Source organism: Daucus carota, chromosome 3, assembly GCF_001625215.2.
Source record: "Daucus carota subsp. sativus chromosome 3, DH1 v3.0, whole genome shotgun sequence".
NCBI lineage: Eukaryota > Viridiplantae > Streptophyta > Magnoliopsida > Apiales > Apiaceae > Daucus > Daucus carota.
This window is the reverse complement of record NC_030383.2, coordinates 50169586-50191624: the sequence shown is the minus strand read 5'-3', so window position 1 is coordinate 50191624 and position 22039 is coordinate 50169586. Positions and strand designations below refer to the sequence as shown.

The 22039-nt window shown below is 37.1% G+C and overlaps 1 protein-coding gene across 1 annotated transcript; it reads left to right on the top strand.

Annotated features, from left to right (window-relative positions):
* Positions 1-12606: 12606 nt before the first annotated feature.
* Positions 12607-15519, top strand: LOC108212633 (glucomannan 4-beta-mannosyltransferase 1). The gene is made up of 5 exons (XM_017384353.1): positions 12607-12915; positions 13427-13525; positions 13599-13851; positions 13928-14204; positions 15462-15519. Exons 1-5 carry the CDS (start codon positions 12607-12609, stop codon positions 15517-15519), a joined length of 996 nt encoding a protein of 331 aa, XP_017239842.1.
* The last annotated feature ends 6520 nt before the right edge of the window (positions 15520-22039 follow it).

Genomic DNA, 22039 nt, shown 5'->3' with positions numbered 1-22039 from the left:
TTGCTGATCAACCATACTTTGGTTATCAACAATTAGTTGAATATGGTATCAATGATCACACTGTTGCTCAGAGTGATTGTTCATCCATAAAAGCTGATTATCCTTCTACCATTACTGAGATTGTAGAAGCTGAAGTTGATGAAGTTTCTGAAGAACCAGAGGATGAGTTCTACACTCAAGAAGAGCTGGAGCAGCTGGAAGATAAGTCAATGGCTTATATGGCTGCAAGGTTCAAGCATATCAAGTTCAGGAAGAACCCCCGGTACAAGAAAACTTCAGGGAACAAGTTTCAGGGTAAAGGAGGATACTCAGGCTCAGGGTCAAAGACTACTGGCAGTTTCAAACCAAACATGTATGACAAGAGCAAGGTCAGATGCTACAACTGCAATGACTTAGGGCACTTTGCAACAGAGTGCAGGAAACCCAAAGCTGCTCCTGTCAGAAGCAACTCATATGATAAGAAGAATTCTTATGAGGATCTGAAGAAAGAGAATGAGAAGCTGAAAGCTAAGTTGGAAGCAATGGTGGCCAAGCACAAAGGAAGGGCTTACATTGCTGAGGGAAAAAGCTGGGATGACACAGATTCTGATGATGAACCTGTCCAAAGCAATTATGCATTTGCATTAATGGCTGACACTGTCGAGGAATCTCCATCTCAGGTATCTCCTGAAATTTCTGTTGATGACATGACTACTGCTGATTATAAAAAGACTATAAATGAACTAGGTCAAGAGATGTATAACTTGCACACTAGTTTATTAGCTTCAGAATCAGATAACAGTAGTCTTTCTCTAAAGATAGCTAAACTTGAAGAAAGAGTAGATGAATTAGCTTTAGAGAAACTCATAAACACTAACCTTAAAGATAGAATTGAATATCTAGAGAATAAGGAGAAGTGTAGTGCAGAAATTGAGGAGTCCCTTAGGTCTCAGATTGCTGACCTAGAAACTAAGCTTAGGGCCTATCAGAATTCTGCCTTTCTACAGAAAGAGATCTTGGATAGTCAAAGGGTTGATAAGAAGGTTGCTATTGGCCTTGACTATAGTTCTTTGGAAAGAGCTAAAAGAAAGAAAAGAAAAGAGAATGAAGGCATATTTGTTTCAGCAGGAACTGAGAATGCTCCTGAAGGAACAAATATACCTAAAATTCTGAAGAACACCAAGACCCCTATCTTTAGAATGGCACAAACAGAACCTCTGATAGAAGAAGATCTTGTAATCAAAGAAGAGTTGAAAAATGAGGAAGTTGTTAAGCCTCAAGTAAAACAGGAATCACAAGATGTACCTTCTAGTTCCCAAGTCAGAGATGACTCAGATAAAACTGGATTAGGAAGTACTAGTTCCAACAAAAAGAAGAACAACAGGAATGGCAAGTTAGATCCTAAGAACACCAACTCTAGGAATTCTAATGCTAGAAAGGTTTGTAATAATTGCAATTCTACTAATCATCTTACTCATGCATGTAAAGTGATTAAAGTAGATAATTCTGTTTCTAGCATGCCTAATACTGTTAACATGAATGCTGTTCATTTGCCATGTGGTAGAGTAGGTTGCATGCTATGTGCTATGAATATGATGTCTGCATGCTTTACCATGATGAATGCATCTTTTTCTGCACCATCTACCATGAATATGAATATGCCTGCACCTTCTGTTGCCCCTGTGGCAAAGACTGCTAGTCCTTCTAAGAAGAAGGAAACTCCCAACTCCAAGTCTAAAAGCACTTCTGCCAAGACTAAAAAGGAGAAGAGTCCAGTCACCCCTGAACAAGCACATGTTAAACCAGTTTCTGTTGATAATCCTGTTTCTACTAAATCACCTGGACCCAAGAACGTCTGGGTACCAAAGAAAGTTTAATCCATTTGTGAATGCAGGGCACAGGAAGAAAAAGTAAGGTTGTGTGGGTTCTTGATAGTGGTTGTTCAAGACACATGACTGGTGAAAAGTCCCTGCTCACAGATGTGGTGATGAGAACCGGCCCAATTGTAATCTTTGGAGATGACAGCAAAGGTTTTACAACGGGATATGGTAAGCTGAAAGTTGGAAATGTCATAATTGAAGATATCTCTCTGGTGGAAGGACTCAAGCATAATTTACTGAGTATCAGTCAGTTCTGTGACAAAGGATACGACGTAATCTTTCAGAAGGAAGTTTGCTTAATCCAGAACCGGAAGAACAAGGATCTTACACTCCGTGGTGTAAGAAAATCAAGTTTGTTTATAGCCGACATAGACTCAGCAAGTAAGGGGGAGGTCAAGTGTTTCTACACCAAGGCCTCTGCTGATGATAGTTGGTTATGGCATCGGAAGCTCTCACACTTGAACTTTAAGACTATGAACTCTTTAGTCAAAAGGGAACTTGTGAGAGGATTGCCACAGAAAGAATTCTGTCAAGAAGGACTATGTGATGCATGTGAAAAAGGGAAGTCAAAGAAAGCATCACACAGGAGCAAAGGCATGACTGACATTGGTTCACCCCTTCAACTGATTCATATGGATCTGTTTGGACCAGTCAACATTCCTTCTATATCAAGGAAAAGATATGCTCTTGTGATCGTCGATGACTACTCAAAATACACATGGGTATTATTCTTACATTCAAAGGATGAAGCAGCACTCGTCATCATTGATCATATCAAGAAGATTGAAAAGGAAGCAGATCTGCCAGTAAGGGCAATCAGATCAGATAATGGAACAGAATTTCGTAATGCTGTTCTTAATAACTTCTGTACTGATAAGGGCATCTCTCGTCAGTATTCAGCTCCAAGGACTCCACAACAAAATGGTGTCGTAGAAAGGAAGAACAGAACCTTGATTGAAGCAGCAAGGACTATGATTAGTCAATCAAGACTTCCAATCTATTTCTGGGCTGAAGCTGTAAGCACTGCTTGCTACACTCAAAATCGTACCCTGATTAACAAAGATTTGGATAAGACTCCTTATGAAGTAATGGCCAACAGAAAACCATCACTGAGTTACTTTCATGTGTTTGGTGCAAAATGCTTTGTGTTAAAAGAAGAGCATTTGGGAAAGTTTGATGCCAAAGCTGAAGAAGGCATTTTTCTGGGCTATTCTTTGGAGTCTAAGGCCTACAGGGTTTATCTGATCAATGACGACAAGCTGATTGAAAGCATCAATGTAAGATTTGATGATACCAGACTCCCAAGTCTTCAAAAGGAAAATGAATCTGATTCTCTGGAATTTGAGAATTTAGAAGACATCTACTTAGGAGAAGATGAACCTGAAGCTGATATAAGAGATCCTAATGCAAATGAAGAGAATGCTGATCCTGAACCATCTGGAGGAAGTATTGGCAACAATACAAATGATCATCATGGTCACAGTGGTCAAAGTGGAGGATCATCAAATAGAATCTACATCAGCTCAGGGGGAGTAAGTCAAAGTGGATCCACTAGTCATCACACTCAACACAACTATGATTTTGGTGAATCATCAAGATTGAATCTGCCAAGACAAAGGGTATGGAGTAGAGACCATCCTGTTGAACAAATCATTGGTGATCCAGACACAGGAGTGCAGACTAGAAGAGCAACTCAGAATGAATGCAACTTTGCTGGATTCTTGTCTCAGACAGAACCAAAGAAAGTTGAAGAGGCTCTAAGTGATCCAGATTGGGTATCTGCAATGCAGGAAGAACTCAATCAATTCGAAAGGCAGAAAGTTTGGAAGCTGGTGCCAAGACCTAAAGGAAAATCTATAGTTGGCACCAGATGGGTTTTTAGAAACAAACTGGATGAAGATGGTATTGTTACGAGGAATAAGGCAAGACTGGTTGCAAAGGGTTATTCACAAGAAGAAGGAATTGATTATGATGAAACCTATGCTCCAGTTGCTAGGCTTGAAGCAATCAGGATGTTCTTAGCATTTGCTGCACACTCCAACTTCAAAGTATATCAGATGGATGTGAAAAGTGCATTCCTGAATGGTGATCTAGAAGAGGAAGTCTATGTTGAACAACCCCCTGGGTTTGAAGACAAAGAATTTGAAGACTTCGTATACTTTCTCTTCAAAGCACTCTATGGCCTGAAGCAAGCCCCTCGAACCTGGTATGACACTCTTTCCAAGTTCTTACTTGAAAATGGTTTCACCAGAGGTATCATCGATAAAACTCTTTTCCATAAAAAGCATAAGGATGATATAATTCTTGTACAAGTATATGTCGATGACATTATATTTGGTTCTACTAATGATCTTTTGTGCGAGAGATTTGCTAAGTTAATGCAGAGCAAGTATGAGATGAGCATGATGGGAGAATTGTCCTTCTTCCTAGGACTTCAAGTCATTCAGAAGCCTGACGGTATTTTTATCTGCCAATCTAAATACATCAAGGATCTTCTGAAGAAATATGGAATGGAAGAAGCATCTACTGCCAAAACCCCTATGCCAACTGCTGTCAAACTTGATCAGGACAAATCTGGTAAGTCAGTTGACATCACGAAGTATCGAGGTATGATTGGCTCTCTCTTATATTTAACTGCTAGTAGACCAGATATCATGTTCGCAACTTGTTTATGTGCTAGATTCCAGGCTGATCCTAAAGAGTCACATCTTATAGCTGTTAAGCGTATTTTTAGGTATCTTAAGGGAACCCCCAATCTAGGGATTTGGTACCCTAAAGATACAGGTTTTAATCTAGTTGGCTATACAGATTCTGACTTTGCAGGATGTAAGATTGATAGGAAAAGTACTTCAGGAAGCTGTCAGTTTCTTGGACGAAGGTTGGTGTCATGGTATAGCAAGAAGCAACACTCCGTGTCTACGTCTACAGCGGAAGCTGAATACATAGCTGCTGGAAGTTGCTGTGCTCAAATCTTGTGGATGAGGAATCAACTACAAGATTATGGACTTATGTTGGATAAAATTCCGATTCTGTGTGATAACACGAGTGCCATTGCCATTGCCAACAATCCTGTTCAACACTCCCGGACAAAGCATATTGATATCAGGTATCATTTCCTTCGCGAGCATGTCATGAATGGAACAGTAGAGTTACACTTCGTACCTACTGATCAACAAATTGCAGACATCTTCACTAAACCACTAGACGAATCCACTTTCTCTAGACTGGTTGGTGAACTTGGGATGTTAAATATGTCTAATTAATTAGACAAGAAATAACTGCAATTTGTTCGTAAGTTCACAAGTTTTAAAATATACATATTTTCAGGACTTGTGAATTTACAAAGTGCATCCAGTATTTTACATAATTATCTGATAATTAGTTTTAATTATTTGCCATGATTTATATGATTTGCATGATTTTATGTGATTATGTGATTAATTGCTAAGTGGTAGATATTTAGAATTAATTTTCTTGAATTATTTAAGTGCTTATATTCAATTAATGAATATTAGTGTTTATTTAATTCATATTTTAATTATATTTGATTAATGGTTTTGGAGCAATTCAAATTATTTTAAGTTGACCATTAATTGAATTATAATTAAAATAGTTGCAGCATAATTAATTAAATATTGTTTGATTAAAACCAATTTGGTTAAACTCTATTTAATTTAATTGTGATTATCAAATTATTAGATTATTTTGAGATTAATCAAAATACATTTAATAAAATGATAAAGTGGGCGTGAGTTTTTGAAGGCTTTTCAAAAATTCTAAGTTCACATACTATGTGATGGTTGAGGGTTGCAGAGCGCAACATTTGACTAAAGTCAAATGTTGCGCCCCTGGCGTCTTTAAATGTATATGTGTATGTATGAGTCGTGTACTGACTTAGATTTCTCCCAAGTCACTCGAACTTGCGCCTCTATACTGCTATGTATAGAGGGCAATTTCGACCTTTTAATATCTGCGCCACTGCGATTCTCCTGTATACTCTATGAGGGGCAACTTGGTAAATAACCAAGTTGCGCCCCACCTGTATAGAGTTATATGTAGTATATGACTTATGTGTTTTCGTCTGTTTTTCATATCTTCACTCCAGTCGTATACACACAATTACATACACACTCAAAAACCCTCTCTCTGCCATTTTTAATCTCCCGTACTCGAGCTTTTCAAATTCACAAATCACCACCGAAACCTTGTCCATTTTAGATTCTGGAACTAGATTCGTGATCCCCTCACCGAGAGCTTTCATTTCATACCTTAAAATCAACGATCCATCGTTGTTTTTCGTAAGGGTTTTTCGAACCTCTTGAGCTTCTTGGACTGTTTTGTACGTGATTTTTGCATCGATAATTTGCGAAACCGATACCATTATTCTTAGAATTTCAAGAAGTATAACATACTGTAATTTCATCGAATTCTGAAATTCTTGAATTTAGGGCTTTTCGGAGCGTTATTAATTAATTATTTTCGTGACATAAAGTGAATATTTGTTCGTATTTATTCGTGAAACGAAATTTATAATCATTTTTAATTTTAATTAAAAATGGCTGCAAATTTTGATATTCCGAAAACAAATTTCACTATTGTTGAAAATAATAATTTAATTACGCAAGCGAATTATCGACGCTGGGTTAGATATATGTCAGAATATTCATTTGCTAGATTTGCTATGACAGAGTCAGTATATCTTAACAAATCTCTTCTACGAGATTTCTTGTCTTCTATTTCTGTTGTGAATGCAGGACAGGTACTTGGTATTACTTGTCAAATTCAGGGACGAACACTATCAATTACTGAAAATACCCTGAACACTGCTCTGCAACTTCCAACAGAGGACTTTGAAGCTGTTCCAGATAGGGCTGAAAGAACAAACTTTTTCTTTGCTATTCACTGCCAGAGGGAGAATGGTGATCTTCCAGGAAAGATGTACGTCAAGCATTTACCCAGAGAATGGAATTTCTTCTTTAATTCCATTTCTCATGTATTTGCACCAAAGACTGGAGGGTTCCATGGAATTACTATCTTCAACCAGGAGATAGGAATTGCAATAGCACAGAACACAAGGATAAATCTGGGACACTTAATCATGGGAGCTTTTCAGGATTCTCTAAGAAAGAACAGGAATGTACTTCTCTACCCTCGGTTCTTTCAGATTGTTCTGAATCAAATGCTGACTCCTGCTGAGAGAGCTGTCTATCCAAATATAGACAATGTCATATGCTCCTTCATGACCACAAGGGTGATATCTATGCTGGAGAGTCACCAGAACTACACTAACAATGAGGATGTGGTTCTTCCGGAGGCAATGCAAGAATTCTTAAACAACCAGAACTTGCCTCCACCACACATTCAAAATGTTGCTGATCCTGTGGTTCAGGAAGAGGAGGCCCCTGAAACACAAACTGAAGAAGTCACTGAGTCATCTCATCAAGCTGATATTCCTGAGACTCAAACTTCTCAAGTTCAAGAAGAGGTGATAGTGGAAGATGCACAGACATCCTCAGATGACAATGCTCAATCTGAAGGAGAGGATTCACTGCAAGACAACTCCACTGATTCTGAAGATGAAGTGAATACTCCGGTTCAAACCAATGCAGCTGATGTAATGGTGGATGTTGATGAACTTTTCTCTAACACTTACAATCCACTGTTACAGTCAGGTATTCCTTCTGACTCTGACAACTTGTCCTTTGATGCACCTGATTGGGTTCAGAATCTTTTGGATTCCAATCAGCTTTCACCACCTCTCACTAGTGTCAATGAATTTGAAATCCCCCAAGTTCATAACCAAGGCACCACTTCACAACCAATTGAAGCAGAAACTACTCTACCCCTCAGCCAACCACTTATTATTTCTGAGAGAGAGGGAGAAAGTGCCTTAAGTGCACCACACAAGGAGTCTGTTTCTGAAACTGCAGCTCTGTCTCCTAGTCAGGAAAGGAGAATAGAACCTGAGACAACTGCAGATAAATCTATTTCTTCACCACCTCAGCCAAATACTATTCCAATGCACAGTGAGGTTGCACACACAGTTGAAGAATTGACGGTTGCTAACACTTTGTCGTCCATGTCAGGGATAGACACTGTTGTTTCTGATCCTATTCAGGGTCAAGTGCCTTCACAGGCTTCTGGGGGAAACTTGGATGAATTGCCACATTCTACATCCTTGTCTACCCCCCTGGGAGGAACATTCCCAGATCCTTCAAAGGACTCTTCACCTCTCGAAGGTGAACGGCAATCTGTTTCTGAGCCCTTCGTATCAGGAAGTGTGCCAGTTATAGAGGACTTGTCACAAAGTCTTTCGCCATCAAAGGCAGTTGTGGGAAACCAGGGTGCTTCGCCAATTCAAGGATCACATCCTTCGAGCCCTGTGTCTACCCACCCTGAGATTCCAACTCAGGATCTATCAAAGGACTCACCACTTTCAAGTGGTCGGCAACTTGTTTCTTATGACTCAGATTCATCTGACGAGGAAACCGAGGACGAAGGCTTACGAACCTTCATTGCACCTTCTGTGACCTCTCTAGAAGAGGCTAAGAAGATTTCACTTGCAGGTACATCTAAGGATGCTGGAACTTCTTTGAGTGAGAGGGAAACACTTACAGAACTAGTTATACAGAAACCCTCTGACCCACTGAGTGTTCTAGCTTTGAGTGAAATGAGAGAAACACCTGCAGAACGTACTAGTGAGAACCCCACATCCCAACCTACAATTGAATCTGCCATTCCAACTGTATCTGTGACAGAATTTGAAGCTCTGAAATTCAAAGTTCAACACTTAGAAGCTGAGAATCTTGTTCTACGGGAGGAGTTGGTAGAAATAAAATCAACAATGGAGCAAAGGTTGGCTGCCCTGGAGGCTAAGTTGCTGGCATCTCAACCTTCCAGAGAGGATTACTCAACTGAGGGGGAGAGAGCAGCAGAAAAAGCAAAGGGAAAAAGGGTGATAACAGGGGTGTCTGAAGAACTGATTGATTCTGCTCTTAGGCATCAATTCAGTTACACTCATGATGAATACATCCCTGAGTTTGTGGATGACAGGGTGATAAGAATGGTTGGTGCTGAGAATGATGATCTGGAAGAAGGAGAAATCCCAGACAATGAAGTCTTTGCTGATGAACTTGCATATCATAATGACATCTTTCCTCCTCAAGAATTTGAAATTGCAAATCCACAAGACATTGCTGAAGTTTCTAAGGATTATGCTGAGCAAAGGAGAGCAAGGGAGAAGTTAGAAAATCAAAGACGGATTCGAAGGGAAAGGAGACTTGCCAATCTACACAAAGAAGGAGATGAGTGGGATGCTGCTAGGTCAGTGTTTGACTTTCCAGAGGTCACTCAAGATAATGATGATGACGAAGTAAAAGATATCTTTGACTCCTTCAGGAACAACTACCAAGATTTACATGATTATCACGAGGTGTTAAATGATATCATTTCTACTGTGTCTATTGCTGTTCTTCCCAGAAGAGGATGGATGGTAAACATGTCATTTGAGCTACAAAGAGAAGGCCATGGACTCAAGCATGTGTCAAGCCAGTTTCTCAGAGATCTATCTCTAACTGAGTTGTTTGTGGTAAGAAATAAGATCATCTCAACCGGCAGAAAGCATAATGAAGTATTCAGAGACATGGTGGAAGAATGGATCACTGATGTTGGAGTTGAAATTCATGACAAACCTTCAGTTATCAAGTATTTCAAGGATGGTATGATTCAGAGTATTGGACTCACTGATGAAGCATTGTCAACATACAATCCTCGTATACTGAAATATCTGGAAACTCAAGTCAGGGAGAAGTGCTCAAGGACTAGCAAGGGAAGACTAACTGCTGAACTGCTATATGCCTATCGTCTGAACTTTGCTGCTCTGAGAGACTTAGACTTATCAACAATCAATCGTCAACCACCATATCCACTGCCTCCACTCAATCCTGAAATTCCTGAAGATCCAAAAGCACCTGTTGTAACCTACAATCCTACCTCTGTGATATTCAAGAAGAAGAAAGACTCTGAGGCCACTGCTATACCTCTGACAGAAATTGGAAAGTTCTCTTCCAAAAGAATCATTCGTGCTGTTGCTGCTGTCAAGTTATCAGTTGTGAAAGAAGATAAGAGTGTGCTCAAAGATTTAATTGATCTTCTGGAGATAAGAAAAGCTTTAGAGACTGTCCATAACACTTCAAGGGTTCGTGCTCATCCATCAAGAATCATCATGAAAATTGAAGGGATGGAGATGAATGTCACCTTTAAGAAGTTGAAGAAAATGGTTCATGTCCAGACATTAGAGAAGATGAAGAAGAATCTAGAGCAACCTCCACCTGAGAACACACTGGAGCAAGTGGCACTGAGTACCATCACTGCTAGGATTGAAGAGATTGAAAACAAGCTCACTCAGAAGAAGGAGGAAGAAGCTGCAAAGAGAAAAGCTGAGTTGAAGCTGATTAATGCAAGAGCCAAGAAAGCAAGGAAAGATTAGTTCAGGCTAGAGGAACAATGGCTTCTTGTATTTACTTTTGAATTCTGGAAAATGTAAAGATATAATCCAGACTGTACTTAGTATTATTTCCTGTTTAAAATAGTATGCTTTTTCATTGTGTCAGTTGAGTTATCCTCTTAAAGGATTTGCTTGTCGAACTCTAACAATCAAATAGGGGGAGATTGTAAAGCATAATGTAACGTAACTGTAATTACGATAACTCAACACAACGAAAGACAGGAAACAATACGTAAGTATTATACAGGAGTCTACAGGTTGGAGATTCGATACGAACAGACAAAGACAATCAAGATATCTGAGACGAGCATCCGTCCACTGGAAGAAGTTCATTAACATGTTCAAGCCTCAGTGAAGAATAAAGTTCAATATGTTTCTGCTATCAAGATTGCCTGAAGATCAAGTATCAAAGACCAGAAGATTCCAGTATATTTAATTTGATTATTTATAATTAAATTTATCGAAGCAACATCTAACCCGGAATGACTGATCAAGTATTTTATCAAGCAAAGAATTCAAGGGATTATTTCAGTTCGAGTCGTTCGTGAACCAGACCAGTGCACAGGACGTCAGGACGTACGAAAGAATTCAGTGGATTCAATCAACGGATTAATTGATCAAGTCAATCGAGACTCTCCAGGACACATTTTCAGAGATACTAATTATAATATATTTATGTATATATATATATTAATTGTGAATTACTTGGATATAAATAATTCAAGTAATTAATTAAAGCACAATTAATTATGTATATATATATATATATTTAATTATCTGTACAAGGAATGGAAGGGATTAAAATCTCTAAGTCATACAGGTCTACTCAATGGAACGAAGCGCAAACTTTGACTAAAAGAAAGTCAAAGCTTGCGCCATATGCTGTGGAGGAAACAACCTTCAGAACATTCCTAAGTACAAGAGGCTCACAGTGGACACTGTATAGCGCCAAGTTTGACTGAAAGTCAAACCTTGCGCGTGATCTCTTCCTTGGATCATTTCTTCAAGTCCTTTTACAGTGAAGACAATTGAAGTACTGGTTGGAGCGCAACCTTTGACCAAGTCAAAGGTTGCGCCTTCAAACTATGTTCAAGGCGCAAGTTTCTGAAGTGAAGAAAATCTCTAAGTCAAGTACACAGTGCAACACACTCCTGGCGCAACTTCAAGGGAAGCGCAAAGTTTGACCAAAGCGCAAACTTTGACTTTCCTTTATACAACTGTTTTGGCGCAACTCTGCTATACATATTCATATATGTATATGTATATGTAATTGGCGCCAACTCTAGTGTATTTGGGAGTTAGATTTATTTTCATAAATCGAATCCGTCCAGGACGAACTCAAGTCGTCCAGGACGAACTCGTTAACCATGGTTAGTTGTTGGAATGCCTATAAATAGAGGTTGATGTTTTCATTTGAAAACAACTACACACTTTGTAAGTGCACACACTATACACATTCTCGAGAGTTAAATTAGAAGATCGTATTTATCGAGAGTTTGTAATAGAGTGTTTGTAGTCTCTGCAGCCGACACTTGTGTTGGAATTTGTAGCACCCGAGGATTATTTCTAATACAAAGAATATTCCCCGACTTGCTGGAGTTATTTATTTACGATTGATTTAACATGGACTGAAACAGATTATCCGCAATTAAATTAAATCGAAGAAATTGGTACGACGTATTCAACCCCCCCCTTCTACGTCTGATTGGACCTAACAATGTAGCTCATATATAGTATCCTAATAAATTTAGACATGGAAAATGTAAAATGACTTTACAGTAGTAATATGTATCCTAGGATTCCTAGCAAGGTGATAACTAAAACGTTCAATACCTTAGATCAACAATTCCATGACATCCTTTACTTGTCGACGGTAAATGCCAGAATTCCAGCAAGCATGTTGCTACGTTGCAGCAGCAATGCTTGCATGTCCTCCGCGTGTCCTTGCTAAAGGAGAGTTCAATTTCAGTCGTTCACTCCACTCATTAAATACTTCCAACTAAGCCCAACTATCCTCTTTAGTATTTATCTTGAAGATTTTCTATGTTAAGCATATACTACGTAATCACAGAAGCACATAGTCAATCCGATGCACTCTTCATGGTTATCCCTTTCCTTCATCTACAAAAAGTCTCGCCTTTATTTTCTCATTATAAGCTCTACAGCTCAGTTTTTTCTCCATATACTTTCTTTATTAGCTCTTCACTTCAGCTTCTTTCCCTACATCAGAGCTCAGAAACAATGAGAAATACAATTTTTCAAGAGCCTGAGATAAAAGTGAGTGTTACTGATGCTTGGAAGCAATTCAAGCAACTAAAAGTATCACGTATTGAAGAACCACTCTTATATTCTGCATTCTTAGTGTGTATGTTGATGTTTCTTGTGGTTTTTCTTGAACGACTCTACATGACTGTCCTGATATTGTGTCTAAAAGCGTATGGAAAAAAAACATACACACAATACAAGCTCGACACCGTGAGAGAAATGATGGAGCGGAATAAAGAACATCCAAGAGTCCTGATCCAGATACCTATATACAACAGAAGTAAGGTAAAATTATAACTTTACCTCTGCGCTATTAGCAACAATTATGCACATGTATAAATCAGTATACACTGTATTCCAATTTCACACATGTAAGAACTCTAACCAAATAATTTTGAACAGATCATCAATAAATGAAGCATATCCATACTCATCATTTATTTCATACCACCGTTTGTCAGATAGAATGTTACCATTAGCATGATCGGTTTGATATTCAAAATAATTATCATATATCTCTGCAAATTTCTCAAGAAGGAAAATAATTAACATACTTTACATATAAACAGTCACTCCAATAAGATGTTCAAATCATCAGCATATATCTCTGCATATTAAACATGCTTTAAAAATAAACAGAGTCATCTCAATAGCATGTGCTAATAAACTTAATTGGTTAAAGTAATTGAGTATAACTTGCACTTTGATTTTCAACTTGATACACCTCGCTGTGCATACACATATACTAGCCAGAATGAGTGACAAAGTTCTCTATGAACTATTTCATTTTTTCCAGGATTACGACCTCTCAATTGGCGCTGCTTGTGTACTCAAATGGCCACAAGAGCGACTCATCGTTCAAGTGATTGATTTTTCAACCAACGAGGCGATGAAGGTACAACCATCAACCTAATTTGTGGAGTTATACTAATTGGACACAAATTTGGTAATCTAATGTCCGCGTGCAGGCACATGTAAAGGCAGAATGCAGGCAATGGGAAATGCAAGGCGTGAATATCAAGTACGAAAACAGGACAAACATAATTACTTGGCGTATAGGAGCTCTGTACCAAGGATTACTGAAGCGGTATGTCAACGATTGCGACCAATTGGTGATCTTTAATCCAGGTTTCCAGCCGAGGAATGATTTTCTTATGAAAACCATTCCTTATCTTACTGAAAACAACCACCTGGGGATGGTTCAGGCCAGATGGACCTCTGGTAAGACCAAAAAAACCTCTTTCATGATTATTATAATTAACACTAAGCCTAACAAGAATTTATTTATTTTGCCTAGTTGATGACTGGCTTGTGCCCTGGCTCCCGGAGACTTCACTTAACTATCACTTCACTGTTGAGCAACAAGAAGAGTTATCATCATATGCATGCCTGCCTTTTGGAATCGATGGTAATTTAAAACCCCTATGCATAAGTGAATACGAAATTAGTTTGAGAAAATTGATGAATCTTGTGTTGGTAGATACGGTGATCGGTGCGTGGGATATTGAAGCCATCGTAGATGCAGGCAGATGGAAAGAACGATGCACTGCGGACATTATGGATCTTACTATGAGGTCTGTTCTTCTGGGTTGGAAATTTTTCTCCTTGGGATATGTGTGTTAATTTCAAAGGGGAGTCAAGTTTGGACGGCGTTGTGGAAGTTACAAAAGCAAGAATCGGTGTGATTATCGTATTTTAGTGTGTGTATTAATAAGAGTTTCGTGAGATTATGTTAACTGTAGTGTGTAACAATAATAAGAGAGTTTCGGCCTGGTTGGGGAAACTTGTATCAGTTAGAATTTTCTTTATTCGACCTGTATGAATAAGAATTTTCTTTAATATGATATATATTATATTTGTGTTTTATTTGTGCTTGTGAGGTGACTGATAGAAATACTAATAATTATTTTGCGTATATAATCTGTTGATATAGTGTATTAAATTTAGATTATGTGAGATGATATTTTCAATTTTAACTTCTTTTAAGGAAAATATTAAAATTTGGTATTTCACAAATATTTTTACAAAATATTAAAATTCAATTATATTCAATACATATTTTATAAACTTTCAAGGATATTTAACATCCTTCTCACCTTCTGAATTCAAAACTCGTTATTGTCATATTTACAAGTTATGTTTGGTTTAATATTGTTAGAGCAACCCCAACGCTGTTACCTATTTTGAACACCTAAAATATAATAAAATAATGATTACCTAAAATATAGGTAAGCGAAAACTTGTTTACCTCCAACGGTATTCCCTATAAACATCCTTATATTTGAAAAAATAATATTTTATTACAACTTTTACTATGATGGGATAGATAAAAAAGGAGGGAAAATGAAAAAGGAAAGAAAATGAAAGAGGGAGATGAAGTGGTAAAAATAGGGGCTTACTTTTCTATCCCCTAAAGAAGGGGTTTTGTTTTCTCTCACCTAAAAATTTTAGGTAAGAAGAGGATGGTTGGAGTGAAGAATTTTTACTCAAACCCCAATTTTTGTCCACGTAGGCTCATTATAGGTAAGGGAGATGTTCCTTTGGAGTTGCTCTTACCGCACTTGAATTCCAAAGTTATGTTTAAAAGAACATTTTTATCATATAATTTTTACTTGTTTTTTATAATATTGAAATTTATAATTTGTTAAAAACTTATATTAAAAATTTTTAAAGACTGAATTGACTATAAATGTGCGCGCGCTCATGTGTATGTATATGTATATGAATGTGGCATAGAGCATGTGTTATCACAAAATCGCCCAAACCATATGAACCGTTGCACTACCGCACTACAAAAAGCGGTTTTTAATTTTTTTTTGATACTGTTGCAGGTTGGATTTTTCACAAATTGCGCGGTGCGATGTGGGTTATGATTTTATGTATTACTAGTGCAATTCATATTGCACCACACAACAATATATTCATATATAAATATAGAACAAAATTAGTTAAATTTATAATTGATTATATATTAATTAAAATAATAAAAAAATTAATATTTTAAATATAGCTAATGATTATAGCTAATACCACCGCAGCATAGTTGCTTATAGGTTCACTAAATTTTTAGCTAATCATATTTTAGCTAACAGTTTTAACTTTTGCCGTTGGAGATACTCTTAAATATTAGAATAGTTCAACCTACTTTCAACTATTGTCGTCTAAGAATTCAAATATTTTACTAGTGATCGAGTTCCCCGAACAATTACACCAATTAGTCGACCGGGTCCGTTTATTATAACGCGAATTTTGTTCAAGTGCTAGTAATGGTACAATGACCTTGGATTTAGGCCATTCTTCATTAGAGTCTGCTAGAGTGTTGGAGCCAAAGGTTCAAGAATAAGCATACATGAAAGATAAATTACAAGAAAAGAAAGGTACTTGACGGTTGAAAGATGCCTTTGTATTTTTAATTTAGGAAGATGACAACAATGTCGAAAACGACATTTTGATTGCCATATCATTTTATTAGTTGCAGGGGTCATGGAGTAAGAGTCCACGTTTTTCATATGCAGGGGTCTATAGCTCAGTGGTAGAGCAATATGAAAGGATATCTTCGATATATAATTATTTATATATTTGTTTCGGTATTTGTGACAAACATTAAAATTAAATTCACCTAGTAATCCTCCCAAATAGGACATTAATTTATTTGATTAATTAAAAGAGGAAAGTTATTTTTGGCAAGTAATTTTAAATCTCAAAATGCTCCTTCACATCAAAATACATTTATCTTAAAAGGAATTTTTTCTGATTACGCAATAGTGGCGCTGAGACATATCGTGAGTCTACGATTATCTCTTTCTTGCTACTGCAACAGTAAAATACATGAAGCTCGAAAAAGGACTATCAATATTTGGTATTCTTTAGAGTACTCATGTTACATTATTTACAAAATTTATATTTAAAGTAATTTATTCCATATTTAAACATTTATTATCTCTCGGAATAAATTAGTTTAAATCTTTCAAAAATTATTAAATCCTTCATTCCTAAAGATTTATTTTTATTCAAGGAAGGATTTATTTTCTCCATATTAATATTTGTCTCTAAAAATATTAATATCACTTTTATACCTCTTCTGAAATATTTTCTCCCGGTCTCTCAAATTCAGTATTTTTCAGAGAAAAATATTCACAATACTTAGAAAGCTCTTTCAACATATCAAATTCATGATTTATCATGAACAATATTTTTCTAAGTATTTTTGGTATCAAAACCTTCGTCAAGTATCCTTTTGTATTTTCCAAAAGACGAAGTGTTTCGGTTTTTCATAAAACGGATTTTATCTTAGAAAATCGGTTTAAATACCTTAAGATTATTCCCGTCCCTCAAAAGTATTTTATCTTTATGGGAATATATTTTAAGTATTTATTCAAGTTTTAAGTTTGGCCATAATCCCTCTCTGATAATTTCGAAAGAATTATCGTATTTTATTTGAAACCCGAAAACATGATTTATCGTTTTAAATCCAAATAAAATACTTCCACTTGCCAAAATGACTTGAAACTTGAGATTAGCCAATTAAATATTATTCTTAGTGCATGGTTAAATTTTTGTAATTTTCCGAGAACTTTCATTTCGGAGCGTTTTCTGTCTGCCGACCCGATCACTGGCTGAACGTTTGACCAAGCTAGAGTTGACCAAAAATTACCAAAATTTCCAGAATGTCATTTTCTAATATTCTAAGATTTATCATATTTTTTACGGAATTTATTTCGTACGTTCGAAATATCACGTTTTTAATGTAACGGTTTTTATCGGTATCTCGTAAAGCGTGTCTGTCTTCTAGTGCATTAAATGCCCTGAATTTTTAGTCCAAGATGCTGGTCAAGAACACCTTTTTAGGTGTGGGGGACAAGGGGACAAAGTGGAGTAGTGGCCAAGGTTTGGTAAATTACCTTTTGCATTTTTACTTCTACTTTTCTTACATTTACCCCACCCATTCTTGCCTATAAATACACCCCTCCACCCATTCATTTTTCCTAAGCTAATAGCCAAACATATGCTGAGATTTTGAAGAACAAACACTCTCCCAAAGTTTATTCAAGTGCCTACTTCTTCTACTTCATCTTTAAAACCTTCGATTCTTCATATATTCCGATATATACAAGGTTTTAAACCCCGAAGCTTCGTTCCACCCAACCAAGCTCCGCTCATCTTAGCATTTTCATAAGCCACTCTTTTCAACCTCCCGAAGGGCTGCCCAAATTCGTTCGTGTGCTTAAAGTCGTATCGAACCTCCGACGAATTTCTCCGGCGAACTTTCGTGGAATAATCGTGTAAGTGGTTTCTTTTAGCTTCAACTATCCGAGTCTTAATCGACCATTTTCAAAGGGCTTTTTAAACAAATTTCTCTTCATCTTAAGCTCTCTTGATTTCAAAATACTCGAGTTGGCCACTCGTTATTATCGGGAATTTGTGCACTAACTTTATTTGCTCACTAACTCATATTTGTGCTCCCATTCCCATCACTCCCATACCCTTCTTGTTTTAGTGAGAAACCCATTTTTCAGCCCTGTGCTCGGTGGGGATATCATTAAGATAAGATACGTGGTATTACGTGTTTATTTTCCGAACGTGTGTGACGTGAGTGATTTTACTTGATTCGGTGGTAAACCCCGTTTGGGCCTTTTCGCTATCGCGGGGTGTTATCCGAACAAGCTACTTGGTTCGATTGCGTTCGTGAGAGTGTGTGCGATATATCTTGCTCGACTTCGACTCCGTCTTTTCAAAACTCACTCATCACTCGATCTTATTAAAATCAACAACTTATATTTCTCCGCGCGATATAATTTGTTAAAATTGAACCAACGACTTAACCACCATACTAAAACGTTATAATCGACAAATTTCAACGTGGTTAAAATCGGACTAAAACTTGCGGAACCAAAACTTTTATAAAACAAGGATATATTTGCTTGTGGATATTGTGTTCTAACTTTTGCAGTGAGGTGAAGTGAAGTGAGGTGATCTTCGTTCTAAGACCCAAGTCTTTGACGTATTGACGGGGAGTTGATAGTCATTGCACCGTGAAGAAGAGGAAAGACCCAAGACCTAATACCTAAGATCCAAGACCGGCGAAAGGTTTAGAAGTACAAAGACCACTGGAGGTGCAACGACTTTGAGGAAGTAACGAGGATAGTTACGTTCCGAGACAAGTCTTGTTATTTACATTTATAGTGAGGAGGTAACGAAGAGTTACGCTCCAAGATATATATTTGTAAAGGCTTCTCCGCCTACTGTAAAGGAGTTCTTTATAGTAGAGAAAATCTCGAGTCCGGGGAGGAGCTCGGGGACTGGACTAGGGGTGAGTGGACTCCAAGGGTTGAGTTAGCCACCGCGAACCAGGATAAAATCGCTCGTGTGATATTTTCCTTTTCTTTTCTTACACTTCCGCACGTAACTGCCAATACGCTCGATACAAGTTCTAAAGAAGGGGTGAAAACTTTTTAAAACGACATAAATATTTTTAATTGGTGATTAAGCTATTCAACCCCCCCTTCTAGCTTAATTAAACCATCTATCGGGACCTAACAGTTGGTATCAGAGCGATTACTTTTTTAAGTGCTACGGTTATAAAAGCACTCTGTAAAGTAGATCCGATATGGCCTTTATTAATGCTATCGGTTGTAGTGAAGGTCTCTCAAATTCTAGACCTCCTTTGTTTGATGGCACAAACTTTGCCACATGGAAAACTAGATTTCGCATTTATGCTAGAAGTCAAGGTGTCAAAGTTTGGATGGCCATAGAAGATGGTACAATACTTCCGACTAAAATTGTCGACGATATTATCATCGAAAAGAAAGTAAGTGAATATACTCACGATGAAGAAGATAGAATGAATATCGCCGCTAAAGCGGAAATGGTTCTCACAAGTGCACTTGCAGAAAAAGAGTATAAACGAGTAAACAATTGCAAGTCCGCACAAGAAATGTGGAACAAGTTAGTAGTTACCTATGAAGGAACTACCGACATAAAAGATTCTCGAATGGATACTTTGATCCAAGAATACGAGAACTTTAAACTCCAAGATGGAGAAAATATCATCGATATGGAAACAAGATTTACGCGTATAATCGATGAATTAACTCAACTCGGAAAGAACTATACTCAAAACGAAAAGAATCGTCGGGTTCTTAAATCTTTGCCTCCGAGTTGGAAAGTTAAAGTTACTACGATCAAAGAGATGCACAATCTCAATGATTACCACATCGATAACTTATTCGGGAACCTTCGTGCTTACGAAGAAGATAATGTTCCGGATAAGGTCATTCCTAAAGTGGAAGACAAAAAGAAAAATATGGCTTTGAAGTCCATCTTAATCGATGAAGATGAAAACGACGAAGAGTTGAACGAAGAACTCCAAAATCTCGACGAAAGTGAGATAGCTCTTTTAACGAGACAACTCCGTCGTGTACTTCAAAGTAAAGCTCAACGGTATGGAAAAGGCTTCCTTAAATCGAATAATCAACAAAGAGTTTTTAACTCTAATGGAAGGCCAAATTACTCTCAAAACTATACTCCTAACAATAAGAGTAATTATCCTACCACGGGCTACAACAAGGGCAAAATCAATCAAAGTCCCAATGGTTATAATAATGCCAATAACAATGGTACTTACACTCCTCCTAAGCCAAAAGAACAAAATCCGGAGGAAACACCTAATGTGTGTTTTGAGTGTAAGCAACCCGGTCACTTTAAACGGGAATGTCCTAAGCTCTCTAAGGGACGAATTCTCGTGGCCGAGAATGGTTGGGATTTAAGTGAAGATGAAGAAACTTCGGAAGCTACGGAAGAAGTGGTTAACTTATGCTTAATGGCTCTCGAGGATGATTCTTCGTCATCGGACATCTCCACTTCAAATGATGAGGTAAGCTCTCGTACTAAACTTTTATATAATATGCATCTTTTTAATGAATCTTCGTTAAACTTGCTAGATATGAGTAAAAGTGATTTGATTGATTTGTTGGTTGAAATGAATGAAAGAAACAATAGTGTAAATCAACATACCCTCTCTCGGATTAGTGAATTAAATCTTAAACACGAGGAGGAAGTCTCATCTTTATGTGAACAAAACGATTTCTTGAAAAATGAAAACAACAAGTATAAGGATGTTGTTACAAAGCTAGAAATCGAAAATATATCCTTAGTTTTGAACACCGAAGAATTAGAAAACGAGAAGTTACAATTAAATGAAAATACTCGTATGCTTCATGTTGACTTACTAAACTTAAAAATTCAAAATGAGTCATTGGCTCAAGGTAAGTCAAATTCGGTTGTTCAAAAGGATAATGATGAATTGGTTCATGCCTTAAGTGAAAAAGATGAAATATTCGAGTTGGAAACTCAAAGGCTTAAAGATGAACACTCCAAGATCTTAGCTCAAGTTATGGATCAAGAAAGGATTCTTAACGACAAAATTAATATTTTGAGCAAAGAAAAAGATGATCTTGAGAAAACAATTCAAAAGTTCACAAAAGGGAATGAGTTGTTAGATAAAATGGTACATACGAAAATATCATATAACCATGAAGGTTTAGGATATGATAAAAATGCTCAACCTAAGAAGTTTGTACAAGGAAAGAAACAAACTACTTTTGTCCCCGCTACACCAAAGTATAAATGCTCTTATTGCAATAAAGATGGACATACGGTTGAATATTGCAAGATAAAGAATGGTGAGATTAAGGGGAAGTATATATGGGTTCGTAAAGGAACTAAACCATATACAAAGGTTGATCGTTTTGTACCAAATAACTATGTTGATGGCACTCAAAGAAAACCAAAGTTTAGTTATGTTCAAAAACCCATTGTGTATCAAAATAGAAATTCAGGGTATAAGGCATATACTAAAGGTCAATCGTCTAGAAGTCATTTTGTTCCTAGTCATCGTTTCTATCCTCAAAATACCATGTATTATTCAAATGATAGAAACAACATGTATCAAGGTGGTAATTATCAAAAACCAAGATACTATGATTATTCTAGGAACAATGCATCTAGAAACTCCTATGTGCCTACTCATACTTATACCATGCCTAGTTTCTATAATGCAAATGTTTATCATGATACTCTAACCCGAGGACCCTCAAGACAAAAGGGTACCTATAAATTCTATTGATTTGTTTTGTAGGTGTGCCTTGTTACTAAACGAGACATGTGGTATCTTGATAGTGGTTGTTCGAGACATATGACCGGTAATAAGTCACTCTTGAAAAGCATTAGAAAGGTCACCGCTGGAAGTGTCACGTTTGGAGATAGTAGCAAGGGGAGTATCATTGGTATTGGCGACATCGGGAATGAACATTTCAAGATTGCTAATGTACAACTAGTTACGGGACTTAAGTATAATCTTCTCTCCATTAGTCAACTTTGCGACAATGGATATAAGGTGATTTTCTATCCT